Source organism: Acomys russatus, chromosome 31 (assembly GCF_903995435.1).
Source record: "Acomys russatus chromosome 31, mAcoRus1.1, whole genome shotgun sequence".
Taxonomy (NCBI): Eukaryota; Metazoa; Chordata; class Mammalia; order Rodentia; family Muridae; genus Acomys; species Acomys russatus.
The window spans coordinates 7,731,713-7,746,396 of NC_067167.1; the positions used below are offsets into that span (position 1 = coordinate 7,731,713).

Below are 14,684 nucleotides of genomic sequence, written 5' to 3' on the forward strand. Positions count from 1 at the left end.
TGTCTCTATGAAAGGTGCATGCATACTAGTCTTGTGGGGAAGAAAAACATATTTATACTGCCAGTCTTGTACCCTGAAATGGAGGGTGGGGTGGCTACATCGTGACATTCTGGGGAGGTTTAGTAGTGGGGTCCTCACGTGGTACTTGAGAAAGTCATCTTAGGAAAGCTAGTTGGCTCATTCAGGATCTCACAGCTAGTGCTTGCATAAGATTGCAGTCCAGCTCTGCCTCTCTCCTGCCTCTGGGGGCCTGCTATGTAGATGTGGTGTGGTGTGTATGCCTTATAAGGTGCTGTATTTCATTGCTGGGACATGACTCACCCAAAGAGTTGCCAGGGATGACAGTTGACTTCAGGAATGTTCCTTTGCTGATCTCCTATATTTTGAAGTAAATCTTAGTATGTCATTTTGAAAGTTCTTTCAGATTCAGTTCACAGCCTGCCTCATCAGCCCACACCCTAGTGTAAGAGGCAGAGGCTCTGTGGAGTGCTCTAATGACAAGCTGGAAGCAGAGGGATGGGCGCTAGTTGGCACCAGGTACCTGGCTGGTGCACAGTGACAGTGCATACTGCTCCTTAGTCCCCTCAGAGCTCAGTCCTTCATCTGGAGTTACCGTAAAGGCTGATCATGAGAGCAAGTCAAACCGAGCCACTTTTGCTTCATACATTTGTAAAATACAATCTATTTCATGTTACAGAAGAATTCATCATGAAATCACTATAGTCGTGTAAATGTTTGCCTACACTACTTTTGGGGGTCTGGTTCTCTGAGGCATTTAAAAGGCATACAGACTCTAAACCCATAGAGTGCTCCCAGTCTGAAGTGTAGAGGGCTGCTTTACGTAGTCTTGTGCCTCTCCCTGCCGAAGCTGGGATCTCAGGCCCAGCCGTGTACCTAGTTCTTTGGAGATGCTGAGGATTACACCTAGGGCTGCCTGTGAGCTAGGCAAGAACTCCAATTTAGCTACACCCCTGCCCCACCGCCTGTTTTTTCATTTGAGACAGAGTCTGGTACTTTGTCTTAGGCTGTGGCCTCAAATTCATTTTCCATCAGCCTGTAGGGCTGTGATTATGGACATGATAAATAGATGGCAGGTTTGGTGCTTTGTTTTGCAAATGAGATCTCAAAAAAATTATAATCACCATGGATTTGTTTAAAAAGCAGTAGCTCTCCTTTCCTGGATACCTAATGAACTGAGTTCACTCCCTGGGACCCATTCGTTGGTTAAAGGTGAAGCTTCCTGAAAGTTGTCCTCTGACTGCCACACAGGCGCACACCCACACACACGCACACACCCACACACCCACACACACACCTCAAAATGAATTTTATTAATGTAGAAACAAAAACTGTAAGCTTATACCACATTCTCAGCCATTGTTGATAATAAATGAATAAGGGGCAGCGTATTTATCTATGACTGTTTGCTGCTGGCATTGGGGTGTCATTATTGAGGAGATAAGAGAAAAGAGAGAGAAGAAAAGAGTGGTGCAAAGAGAGAGGGGGGAGAGGGAAGAGAAACAGAAAGAAGGAGGCAAAGAGAGTGGGAACCAAATATCTGCATTATGTAGTGAGGGGCGGCAGGGTCTCTGTCCCTGGCCTGGAGACTTCGGGGGAGGGGGCAGGGTGTACTAGGCACACCCTGCAGCAGGTAGAGACCAAAGGATGTCTGAAGCCAAACACTCACTTTACTATGATAAAACATCTTCACAAAAGCAGTGTAAGGGAGAAGGATTATTTAACTCACAATCAAGGATAGAATCTGCCATGGCAAAGAAGTGGTGGTGGCAGAAACTTAAGGCAGCTGGTCACGTGACATCCACAGCAGATGTTTCAGCCTTCTGAGTGCTGAGATTCCAGGCATACATCACCACAGTGGGTAGGAAATACTTTCTTAAAAAGTTAACTTTGGGTGGTTAAGTTGGCTGCCTAGCCTGGCCCGAGTTTAATCCTTAGGACCCACATGATAGGACAGAACTCTCACAGGTCCCCTCCTCTCCTTCCCTTTTTCCCTCCCCATTCCTTTTCCCCCTTCCCATCCCCCCTCACACATACAAAGTATAATAAAACACTGTTATTTTCATTTTTTTATATCTTACATGCTGTCAGCATTTTTTAGTATAACTGTAGTAAAGATCCCAAAGACATGCATTAGGAAGTGTGTGTGTGTGTGTGTATGTCTGTCTGTCTGTCTGTCTGTCTGTGTCTGTCTGTCTCTGTGTGTGGCTCTGTCTGTATCGCGCTCTTTCTCTGTGTGATGTGTATGTGTGTGTATATCTGTTGTCTGTCTGCGTGTCTCTGTCTCTGTGTGAGAAGGGGCTCTGTCTCTGTGTGTGTCTGTGTCTCTGTGTGTGTGTGTGTGTGTGTGTGTGTGTGTGTGTGTGTGTGTGTGTCCAGTTTTTACTCTGCACTTTGTTTTTGAGGTCCTTCACTTAGGAATAGAACTGATGAGCTTGAGGAATTGAAACCAAGGTTATTTTGTCACTTGTCCAGGGACCTTCCTGTGACTCTTACTGAAAGCTGATCTTTCCCCCTCAGAATCAGCACCCTATCCTAGTAACAGCCTGTAATTATAGTCTATATTCTACATGGTACTCGTGGACCCTGAGCCCTGTGGTGTAGAGCCTATGTCTTAATAATGCTTATATTCCTAGTGTTGTCAGCGGCTGTGTAAACCACAGATAAAGTTACATGGAAAGGTATAAGTAAGTACAGTAGTGGCGATGTATTGCTAGCAGGGCCACTGATGGACATGAGTACTTGGGATGGCTCTCGAGGTCAGAGCCAGTCTAAACTACATGATGAGACACTGTCTCAAAAAGAAATGTATCTTCTGACCTTTTGTTGCAATATGATACATAGAACATGATACATAGATACCATGTGTCTATCTTAAAGTGTACATCTCCGTGGCATTAAAAACATTGACATAGCTTCAGGAGGGCGTAGATACTGTTGTGCATATTGCATGCAGCAAGTCCCAAGTGCGGTCATCCTTATTCCTGTTACAAGTTCATATGCTGAATGCTTTAGGTATAATTTGAAAATGGCCACTCTACAAATGACAGGATCAAAAAATGTTTACATGCAAATTAAAGTGTCAGTGAGAGTGCTTCTTTTCCCTTCTCTCCTCCCTTCCATCTCTCTTTTGGTTGTTTTGGTTTTTTGAGACAGAGTTTCCCTGTGTAGCTCTGGCTGTCCTAGAACTTGCTCTGTAGACCAGGCTGGCCTGTCACTCAGAGATTTGCCTGCCCCTGCCTCCTGAGTGCTGGGGTTAAAGGTGTGCACCACCAGGGCCTGGCTTGCTTCTTTATTGTAGTGTAAAGATATATCTTCCCAGGGATGGTTATCCAAGATAACGAGTTTCCAAAGTCTCAGTGCCTGAAAAATGGAATTTGTTATCAAAACAAACAGAAAACTTGATGAACATTCATTAGAAATAAGTAGTCTTTTTGCGTTTTTCTACATGTAGACATCCAGTTAGATCAGCACCATTTGTTGAAGATGCTATCATTTTTCCATTGTATGATTTTGGCTTCTTTGTCAAAAATCAATTGTCTGTAGGTGTGTGGATTTATTTCTGGGTCTTTGGTTCAATTCTATTGATCCACCTGTCTGTCTCTGTGCCAGTAGCTTGCAGTTTTTATTACTATTGCTGTATAGCACAGCTTGAGATCAGGGATGGAGAGACCGCCAGAAGAGCTTTTACTGTACAGGATTGTCTTAGCTAGTGTCAGGGTGTTTTTCCAAATGAAGTTGAGAATTATTCTTTCAAGTTCTGTAAAGAAAAAAAAAAGTGTTGGTATTTTGATGGGAATTGCATTGAATCTGTAGATTGCGTTTGGTAAGATGGACATTTCTACTATGTTAATCCTACTGATCCATGAGCGTGAGAGATCTTTCCATCTTCTGATATCTTCTTCAGTTTCTTTCTTCAAAGACTTGAAGGTTTTTTGGTTTTCTTTCTTCTTCTTTGTACAAGTCTTTCACTTTCTTGGTTAGAGTTAAACCAAGATACTTTGGTTTTTTTGTGGCAATTGTGAAGGATGTTGTTTCCCTAATTTCTTTCTCAGCCCTTTTGACCTTTGTGTAAAGGAGGGCTGCTGACTTTTTTTCTTTTAGTTTATTTTGTATTCAGCCACTTTGCTGAAGGTGTTTATCAGCCTTTATCCCACAGCACAAACTCAAGTCCACATGGATCAAAGACCTCAACATAAAACCAGAGACACTAAGTCTGTTAGAAGAAAAAGTGGGGAAGAGCCTTGAATTCATTGGTACAGGAGACACCTTCCTGGAACAGAACACCAATAGCTCAGGCTATAAGATCAACAATTAATAAGTGGGACCTCATGAAACTGAAAAGCTTTGGTAAGGCAAAGGACACTGTCAACAGAACAAGATGACAGCCTACAGACTAGGAAGAGATCGTCACCAACTGTGCATCCGACAAAGGGCTAATATCAAAAATATATAAAGGACTCAAGAAGCTAAACACCACAAACCAAATAACCCAATTAAAAAATGGGGGTACCGATCTCTACAGAGAATGCCCAACAAAGGAATATTGAATGGCTGAGAAACACTTGAAATGCTCAACATCCTTAGCCATCAAGGAAATGCAAATCAAAACAACTCTGAGATTCCATCTTACACCCATCAGAATGGCTAAGATAAAAAACTCAAGTGACAGCACATGCTGGCGAGGATGTGGAGAAAGGGGAACACTCCTCCATTGCTGGTGGGAGTGCAAACTTGTACAACCACTTTGGAAATCAATCTTGTGCTTTCTCTGAAAATTGAGTACAGCTACACCTCAACACCCAACTATACCACTCCTGGGAATATACCTAAAAGATGCTCCGTCATACAAAGACATTTGTTCAGCTATGTTCGCAGTGGTGTTATTTGTAATAGCCAGAAACTGGAAACAACCTAGATGTTTCCCAACTGAAAAATGGATAAAGAAACTGTGGTTCATCTACATAATGGAATACTTTCAGCTATCAAAAACAAGGACATCATAAAATTTGCAGACAAATGGATGGAGTTGAAAAAGATCATCCTGAGTGAAGTAACCCAGAGCCAGAAGGACACACATGGTATATACTCACTTATAAGCTGGTATTAGCCATATAATACAGGATAACCACACTTCAATGGACAGACCTAATGAAGCTAAGTAACAAGGAGGACCCTAAGGAGGATGCTAAATTCTCATTCAGAAAGGCAAACAATAAATGCTGGAAGCAGATGAAGAGAGGGTACAGGACTGGAGCCTACCGTAGACGTCCTCTGAAAGACTCCACCCAGCAGGGGATTGAAGCAGAAGCCGAGTCTCACAGTCAAACTTTGGGCAGAGCGCAGGGAGTCTTATTGAAGAATGAGATGATAGAAGGACCCAGAGGGGACAGGAGCACCACAAGAAGACCCACAGAGGCAACAAATCTGGGTCCAGGGGGCCCAGCCGAGACTGATGCACCAAACAAAGCCATGCATGGAGAAGACCTAGGCCCCCTGCTCAGATGCAGCCAATAGGCAGCTCAGCCTCCCATAGGGGTCCCCTAATAAGAGGAGCAGGGGCTGTCCCTGCCATGGACTCTGTTGCCTGCATGTTGATCCCTTAACTGCCAGGGTACCTTACCAGGCCACAGATGATGAGGATGCAGGCAGTCCTGATGGGACCTGATAGGCTGGGGTCAGTTGGTAGGGGAGAAGGGTTTCCCCCTCTCTGAGGACTAGGGGTGGGGCATAGGGAGGGAAGAAGGAGAGAGGGTGGGGCAGGGAGGAGATGAGGGAGGGGCTACAGTTGAGGTGTAAAGTGAATACATTTTAAAAATTAAATTAAAATTAAAAAAAAAAAAGAAAGAAGTAGTCTTGAAGCAGCATGCGCATGCCTACCTGGGTCTGCACCAGGTCCTCTGCATATATATTACATCTTTCCGCTTAGGACTTTTATGGGACTCCTGAGTGTGGATGAGTGAGTCTGGTTCTTAGGCCTGCTCTGGGGGATCTTTTCCTTCTGTTCTGTTTTCTTGTTCAGCCTTATCTTGCTATATTTTACTTTGTCGTCTTTGGTTGTTACCTCCTGGAACCCGTTCTTCTCTAATGAGAGACAGAAGGGGGGGGGGTCTGGAGGGGAGGGCAGAGGGGGAGGAACTGGAAGAGTAGAGAGAAGGGAAAGTAATCAGGATATATTGCATGAGAAAAGTCGGGGTTTTGTTTGTTTGTTTTAATTTTCAAGACAGAGTTTCTCTGTAGCCCTGGCTGTCCTGGAACTTGCTTTGTAGATTAGGCTGGAATTGAACTCAAAGAGAACCTCTTGCCTCTGCCTCCCAAGTGCTGGGATTAAAAGCATGTGCATCCACCACTCAGCAAGAATCTATTGTCAATAAAAGGGGAAAAACACGTATTTATTTATTCATTTACTAAAAAGAGTTTTGCTATATAGTTATACCTGACTTGGACCCTGCTATGTAGACTAGGCTGGCCTCAAACTTGTGGCAATCTTTTTGCCTTGACCTTCAGTGTTGGGATTGCAAGTATATAGCATTATACCCAGCAAAAATAAGTATAGTCTTGGAGTGACCTATCCCATGGAGCATGCGGTTATCTGCTCTTTGTCCCTCCTTCTCTATGGTTTAAGTTAGTTCATTTGTTTGTTTGTTTGTTTTGAGATAGTTTCACTGTGTGTTTGTCAGGGATGCCCTTGAACTTAGACCTCATGCTTTGGTCTCCCATTTCTGGGATTACAAATATATACCACACCTGGCTTGCATATGCTTTTCATAATCTGGGCACACTGACTAAAAAAGTGTTTCTGGAAAGCTTTTCTGTGGTAGGAAGTCAGTTTCCTTATGACACATTTTTCTTGTTGAAAGGGTTGATAGGATTGTGTAAGTAACTGTTGCACGTCAGTGTCTTGTCCTTGCGTTCTGAGTTGTTTCACTCTCTGCTAGCAGACCCTTTCTCCTTATCCACTGAAGTGTGTTCTTAAGGGGCTCTGACAAGAATGGGGACTGAAGGGCAGGAAGAAGGAAGCGGATCTTTCTCACTGCTGTTTTCCCTTGTGTTCACATTTCCAGTTGTATCTGGTAAGGAAGGGTATGCTAGAAAAGAAAGGCTGAAGGGCCAGCTCAGCCGTTAGGAGGATGTGCTGCGCCCGTGGTCACTTCCCAGCCTCACCTCAGGTGCCCACGAGTGCCTGTAACTCCAGCTCCAGGGACTTCTGACGCCTCTGCACTCACATGCACATACTTACATAACCAAAACTAAACTAAACCTTAAAAAAAATAATAGGAGATGGCTCACTTCGCAAAGTGCCTGTGGTACAATGACTCAGACATGTAAACCTAGTTGTGGCAATGCACATCTTTAACCCTGGCACTGGCAAGAAACGGGGCCTGGAGCTCACTGGCCATGCATTCTAGAGACCCTGTCTGAAAAACTAAGTTGGAGAGAATAGAGAAAGACACCTTACATCAGCCTCTGGCCTTCATACATGAGCACATACATGACACGTGCATACACATAAAAATACATGAAAACACTGCACTCAAAATAAGAATAAAAGACAACCAGTGGCTTTGCCTTGAACTGTCAACAGTCAATGTGAATTTAGGTTTTCTGGATTTAAGATTGTGATTTTGGTTTTTGTTTGTTTGGTTGGTTTTGGTTTTTTTTAATGGGTTTCTCTCTGTGTGTAGCCCTGGCTGTCCTGGAACTCATGTTGGCTGAGTTACGATTGAGGAAGATATATAAGTAAACTTAAATAAAAACACTAAAAATTGGCTTTACAGTCCTGATACATTCTTAAGTCATTTTCTTTTGTTTTCAATGCAGGTTGCTCTCAAGGAAGTGGTATTTTACATTATGCTCACGGAGACAGTCAGCAAACTCACCTGCTAAAGCAAGGTAAGGGTGATGCACACAGGTGTGCTGTGCTCTCCTCCTAGCCCAGCTCACATGCGCCTCTGTAAACATGCAGGGAGAAGCTCTGTGGGCCCCGGCCTCGGCAGTGGGAAGCGCCCTAGTCAGGAGGAGGATACACAGAGTATCGGTCCCAAAGTCCAGCGACAGAGCAGTAACTGACACGGTAAATACTTGGGTTTTCTTCTTCCCTGCTTTCATAGAGTATATAATTGATTTCCAAGTGAGGACTGATCTGTCGTCCAGCACATGAGCAGTTGTTACAAATGCAGCTAATGAGTGGCCAGGAGAGAAGCCCCGCACTTGGAGCCATGCTCCTGAGCCCACTGTGTCAACTTAAAAAGCTTGTGGTTCTGAAGAAGACACGGATCTCATAAGATAGAATTACAAGTCCCAAACTAGGAGCCTCCTTGTTTTAATAACTTTATCATGATTCCTCTCAAGCCTTCCCCAAAACTTCACTGTAAATATTTATAGTTAAGGTTTGAGACCAGGTCTCCCTGTGAGGTGCAGGCTACCCTTGAACTCACACACAGGCTAGCCTCATGCTTGCAGCGATCCTTCTGCATCATCCTCACAAGCGCTGGGGTTCTCAAACACACTGTGCTCTGCTGATGCTTTCTTTCACTGTCTGTTGTGCTGCTTATAAAACCTAAATCATTAATTTTTAAGCAAAGCTGGGCCTTTTTTGGAAGAAGTAAAGCTAATGCCTATATCAAGTTCAATTCAATTTGTGATACTGTTTTGTGACTTAATAAGAAAAGTATTTACAAAAAAACAAAAAAAAAGAAAAGTATTTACATCCTGCTTTTTGCCAGTTTTTAAAGGTTTTTCATGTTTGGTTATCCTAAACTGTTTATATTACCACTTAGTTTTGTGACAACCTAATTATCCATTTCTTGAACTTAAAGTCAGTAAATGCTCAGCAGGTTTTTATTGCTTACCTCTTTGCAGTGAAGTTTTACTTGTCTTTTCCCTCTTTAAATCACAGAAAGTATGCAGGAGGAGTGCTGCCGCAGCTGTGATTGGTGGGAAAGTCAGTACTTTTCATTTCAATTATTTAAAAATGTCATTCATTCATTCATGGAAAAGAGTTACATTTCGAACCTATTACTTCTGATAACATTTCTGTGTTTTTTAACTTTTTAACGAATGTCACTTAGGACAAGTGGTGATTTGTATATAAAGAACTTGGTAAAAGATTTGCTTAATGTAAATACAGTCACAGTTAGTATAGACTCATCGGTATATTTTTGATAATTTTTCATGTATGGTAAAAGTTAAAGTTAACAGATATTCTGATATAAAACTCAAAAGCTTTGAGAGTCATTGCAGGAAAATGAGAAGTTTTTAGACTTTCTTAAAAGATTTTGTTAACATTTTAGGACACATTTTCTTGACATCATCGTTTGACCTAATTTTGCAGCCTTTGATAATGCTCTAGAAAATACGTGTAATCAAAATGTGTATGCCTCTGTCAGCGTGAACAGTCTGTGTTAAGCCTCATGTACAGCTGCTGGACTCACACTGTGGATTGTGCTGAATTTACAGCTCAAGTGACTTGTTATTAAAGTATATGCAAATATGGAGCCTTGTGTACTTGGTGTTTATTTCTACATAGTGTTTGTCCTTGGTAAGAGAACTGTTGTGTAAGGTGTAATTACAGAGAATAGACTACAAATAATAGAAACCACATGTCGCTCTTTTGAATGAGAGAATAGGTACTATCAATCTAGCAAAGTGGTATTTTTCAGGATTATCTAGAAGAAAGATTTCAAACGTGGTTGGTTTGTTTTCACATAATGAGATGTGTTGCTGGTATACGTCAGGCTCTGTAAGGCAGCAGCTAAGAGTGTGGGTTCTGAAATGCAAAGCCGGTCTCTTCCAGTTATTAGCTTTGGAATCCTGAACAAAACCTTTCCTTTCTGTCTTCAGTTTTCCTCTGAAATGGGAATAAGAGTAGTATCTGCTTTGTAGTCCAGTTTCCTGTAAAGTGCTCATAAGTACTGCAGGACATACCGCTGCTGAGCCCAGTAAATGTTGGCTGCGAGCTGCATGCTCTCTGGGCCTTGTGGGCTCCCTGCTCTTCTTACCACTGCCGCTCTCCTTGCTCTCTTCCATCAGGCACTTTGGCACTACAGGCAGTGTTAGGCACTGGCTTCTCATTTTCCTACCTTCGGTAGTAATAAGCATTCAGCATAGTGGAGCGGGAATAGGGTATCAGCAGTGGAGCATTTGCCTAGGATGTGTAAGGCCGTGGGTGCCTTATGACAAATTAACAATGCTCAGTAGATTCGAACAATAAGAAAGTCAAGAAGACCAGGCCCCACCCTCCTTCCCACCGCTGTTAAAAAAACAGTAGCATTCCAGCTGTTTTTCACCAAATCCTCCTGTGGACCTGATTGTATTGTGCAGAACTGCAAGTCATAGGCCTGAGAGTCATCGCCACCTGTGGGAGCAGATTCATTTTCAATATAAGTAAATGAGCATCTTGGTATAGAAACACTGCTGCCATGTGGGCAACTGGGTGTTGTTGGGTGATCTGTTTTCTTCCAGAGAAAGCTGCCCCAGGTTGGTCTACACTGTGACCAGACGGAATCACAAAAGGGAAAGCGAGGTATGGATCAGAGTTCCAGTTCAGCACCATCCTTGAATGCAGTATTCTCCCGTAATAAAGCAGAGTTAAGTCATCAAAGTCCTACCAGAGGTTGAAGTATTAAATTTCATTTGTTTAAACCAGGTATGGTGGCATACACCTTTAATCCCAGCAGAGGCAGGTGGATCTCTGTGAGTTCGAGGCCAGCAGAGTATACATACGAGTTCCAGGACAGCCAAAGCTACACAGAGAACCAAACCCTGTCGCAAAAATAAATAAATAAATAAATAAAACTAAAAACATAATTAAAAAAATAATAATAGTTTTATTTATTTGGCTTCCTGAATTAGCTAAAGAACAATTTTATTAGAGTTTAAGAGAAAACATAGTACAGGTTATGTGAAAACCCTGGCAGCACCAGGAGGGGAGAGAGAGAAAGTCATGTCTTTTAAGTTGAGTGAAATATCAGTAAACAGATTATTAAGAAAGGAAAAGGCACACCCAAGAGTGCAAGTGGCCTCATCGCTAGCATGTTACTCTAATTGTGGTTAATATGTTGTTAGTACGTTTCACTTCCCGTCGTGCTTGACGCTGTGGCAGCAGGCTGTAAATATTTGTTGGATGGATGGATGGATGAGGAGGATTCTTTAGTTTGCTTGGCTTATGAGTTTAGGCATCCATCACGGATGTCAAGTTTAGCACGATTATTTGTGCAAAGATATCTAGGAAGGAAAGGGGTGAATGGCTTTTAGGAAACCAGACCTGGTGGTTATGGCAGCCGTGGGAATGGGCAGGAAAGTCAGGCTTCAACGTTTTAAACTTCAGAAAATTCTGAATGGCTCCATCTTACAGACAACAGCATCTTTTTCTTTTTTCTTTCTCTTCCTCCCCTCCCTGCGCCCCTGCTTAACTGGTTGTGATATCGTCTAAGGGGCAAGGCGACCAAATCACCAGCGTTCGCTCAGACAAGCGCCAGGTGACAGGAGAGGCAATAGGCTGTTGCGTGGCACGTTAATTCCCCCGGGAGCCTGTACCCTTATTCTAATTGGCTACGCTTAGGGATGGGGGCGTGACTTCCGGCTTCCGTTTCCCGAGCTCTCATTGGTTACCAGCCCATCTGTTTCCAGGGTGAAAAGGCCGGCAGAGCAGGGTGAGAAAGCAATGCACAAAGCCAAGCTGGGGGCTCCCGGCTGTGCTTGCACTGCTGCCCTCAGGTGAGCACCCTTTTCCTCCAGCCCGGGCTGAGTCTCATGCCAGCCCACCACGGTCAGGGTTAGCAGCTGCTCAACGAGAACATGGGTACGAAGTGTCTCTGGGGAAAGGGAGGAAGCCCTCTGTAAGGGCCTGGCAGTGCTCTTACTCTGACCAACGTTGTGGTTCTTTGCTTGCAAAATTGGGATTCACTGGAAACTGTCAGATCAGCACCTAATTGGTGCTTAAGCATCAAGATTGCTTAAGAGACGTGAAACTGTAGAGAGCAATACTAGGTGACCTTTTTACCAACAGCATTACTGTCCCTTCGACCCAGGGCTAAGAACAGGGCTGCCATTATCAGATGGACAGTCTTGGGCAAGCTACACCTGCATCCTGACTTTATCTTTAAGGTGGAGCAGTAGATGTGCGGGTTTTGTTTTATTTTGCTTTGATACTCTGAATGACTTTCACTATTAACTCATTTAGCATTCCACTGTTCCTAATGCCCACACTACTGATACAGAAAAAGATGCGGTAACTTCCTGAAGTCACGGCTAATCAGGAATTAATCCCGAGGCAGCGTGGCTGCGCTGACGCAACTCAGTTTTGCCCTCTGCGCTGTTTCATGGTCTTGAATTGTTAATTTGATGTTATTGCTTTGTGGATCATGTTTCTTTGCTCATTACAGGAAATGAACCACAGTCTTTAGCCTCTACCCTCCCGTGCCTACACAGATACTACAGGCTGCCCATGCTTCCTGAAGTGAAAAAAGTGTGGTGGGCCTTATTTTTCTGGAACTCTCACATTCTCAATGATCCCAACAGACGTATGAATTGTTTCCCCAGGAGAGCTAGTGTCTAGCATCCCTGATGGCAGCCTGAGCTTAAAAAACAACAAAAAACAATTGTATAAACGCTACTGTGAAATCGAAAGCACACAGGAAGGGGCCTGCCCCCCACTTTCCCAGAGTCAGTGATGCCAGCCCGTGAAAGACAGGGAATTGACTCCTTAGAATATGGGGGTGCAAAGGGTCTGCCCCGGTCGGGTATTGAAGCAGAAACGTGAACAGTCACAGCCAACCCAGGTACATTTGCTGTCTATGGTGCCGTAGAAGCCGATAATGGGGACTTGAGGTGGTTCCTTGAGAAAGTGACACTTAGTTCCGGGAGTTATTTGACAGCACAGTGAGAATAGTCCATGGTCTCTGAAGACTATGTTAGTGGCAACCCCAGCGACTGAGAAGTGATTGCCGTTTGTCAGATGGGGATTCGGGTGGCAACAAAGCCCAGAGTCTTGCCTACAAATTATTGTGTCTGTCCCAAAGGGCCGCTGAAAAGTCTTTCACAGAGAGGTGACAGGATCACATTTGAGAAACTACAAATAAGTCCCAAGTGAACTGACTGAAGCCCTGGACAAGGACGGGATCTTTCAGGAGGGATTTTAAGGTAAGAGGGAATGGATATTTACTTTTTTTTTTAATTAGAAAAACCTGTCCATCTTTTTAATGCATTTAATTAAAATATAATTACAATGTTTCCACCTATCTCCCTCCAGCCCTTCCCAAACTCGCGCGCGCGCGCGCGCGCGCGCGCGCACACACACACACACACACACACACACACACACACACACACACACACACACACACACACACACACACACACACACCTTGCTCTCAAATTCCTGGTCTCTATTTTTTTCACTGCAATATAGTTTGGTTTTTTGAGACAAGTTGTTACTTTGTAGTCCAGGCTGACCTGTAAACTCTAGGTAGACCAGGCTGGCCTAAAACTCATAGTTCAGCGTTCCTAGTGCTGGAATTTCAGGCTACCAAGCCTAAAGATGAGCCTTGAGAGGGGTCAGATACAGGGTGGACAGAGTAGAGTTGTGGGGAGAGCAAGGAGCCTAGAGTTGCCTGGAGGTCAGGCAAGACAATATTTTGAAAAACAAATGGTCAAAAGATGTTGGAAACTACAGAAGCCCAGAATTGAAACTACCCATCAGAAGACAGCACTCAAGAGGGAGTTTCCTACAGATTAAGACGGTCCAACAGAAACAGCCACGTGTGCAGCACAGGCTAGGAGTCCCAGCACCCTGTCCAGTGCAAGGAATTGCAAGTTAGGCAGACAGGGAAGGAGACTGCCTACAATCAAAGCCTGCGTGGAAAGTGTGAGGGGGAGGCATCCTAAGTGATGGGAAGACCTTGCTTCAGGCAGGGTGCAAGGGGAGGACCAACACCTCAAGTTGTTCTTTGACCTCTGTATGGGTACCCACTCGTAAGCATACACGCAGACCAAAAAAAAAAAAAAAAAAAAAAATCTGTTGTGAAAACCTCTTACAACTGAAGAGAAATGTGCCTTGTTCTGGCACTTGTGCATTAATGGGCTTTGAAAGCATTACACTAAATGAAATAAGTTAGAAATTTAAAAAAAAAAAGTGTGATATGTTTCACTTCCATGACCTACCGAGGAGTGGAGATAGAAAGTGGAGAAGAGCTTTCCAGGTGTGGGAGCAGGAGTGGAGGGTTACTGTTTCATGAGTACAGGAAAAGTCTTAGATGTAGTGCCTAAAAGTTATACAGCATGGCCAAAGTACCCTCTGCCACTGAGCTATATGCTTGAACATGGTTGAAATCCTACATGCCTCGGTTAACACCTTACATAACTTGTTAAAAGGTGACAACCCATGCCTGTCACACCAGCATTTGGGAGCCAAAACAGAATTACAGTGTAAGAACCTCTCCCCACCCCGATTTTTTTTTTAAAGGTGGTTATTTTGAAGTGTTAAAAGATAGCAGTAACTGAAAATGCAAGTTTTTCTTCTATAATTAGTTTATGTCAATGTTTTTGATTTATCAAGGACAAAAAGTCAGATATCTAGACCAAAAATAACATATTAGCCAAAGGTCAGCCTCGCTAACCAAACCTCACCAGTGAGTTATTTTCCACATTTCAGAACAGCCGAGAAT

The 14,684-nt window shown here is 43.5% G+C and overlaps 1 protein-coding gene across 1 annotated transcript in view; it reads left to right on the forward strand.

Annotated features, from left to right (window-relative positions):
- Cry1 (cryptochrome circadian regulator 1) overlaps positions 1 to 9,586 on the forward strand; it is a 60,250-nt gene extending 50,664 nt beyond the window's left edge. Inside the window, exons 11-13 of the mRNA XM_051139721.1 lie at positions 7,840 to 7,911; positions 7,985 to 8,092; positions 8,918 to 9,586. Coding sequence (XP_050995678.1) covers positions 7,840 to 7,911; positions 7,985 to 8,088 — 176 coding nt within the window. The 3' untranslated portion in view covers positions 8,089 to 8,092; positions 8,918 to 9,586. The remainder of the gene's footprint in view (positions 1 to 7,839; positions 7,912 to 7,984; positions 8,093 to 8,917) is intronic.
- Positions 9,587 to 14,684: the final 5,098 nt, after the last annotated feature.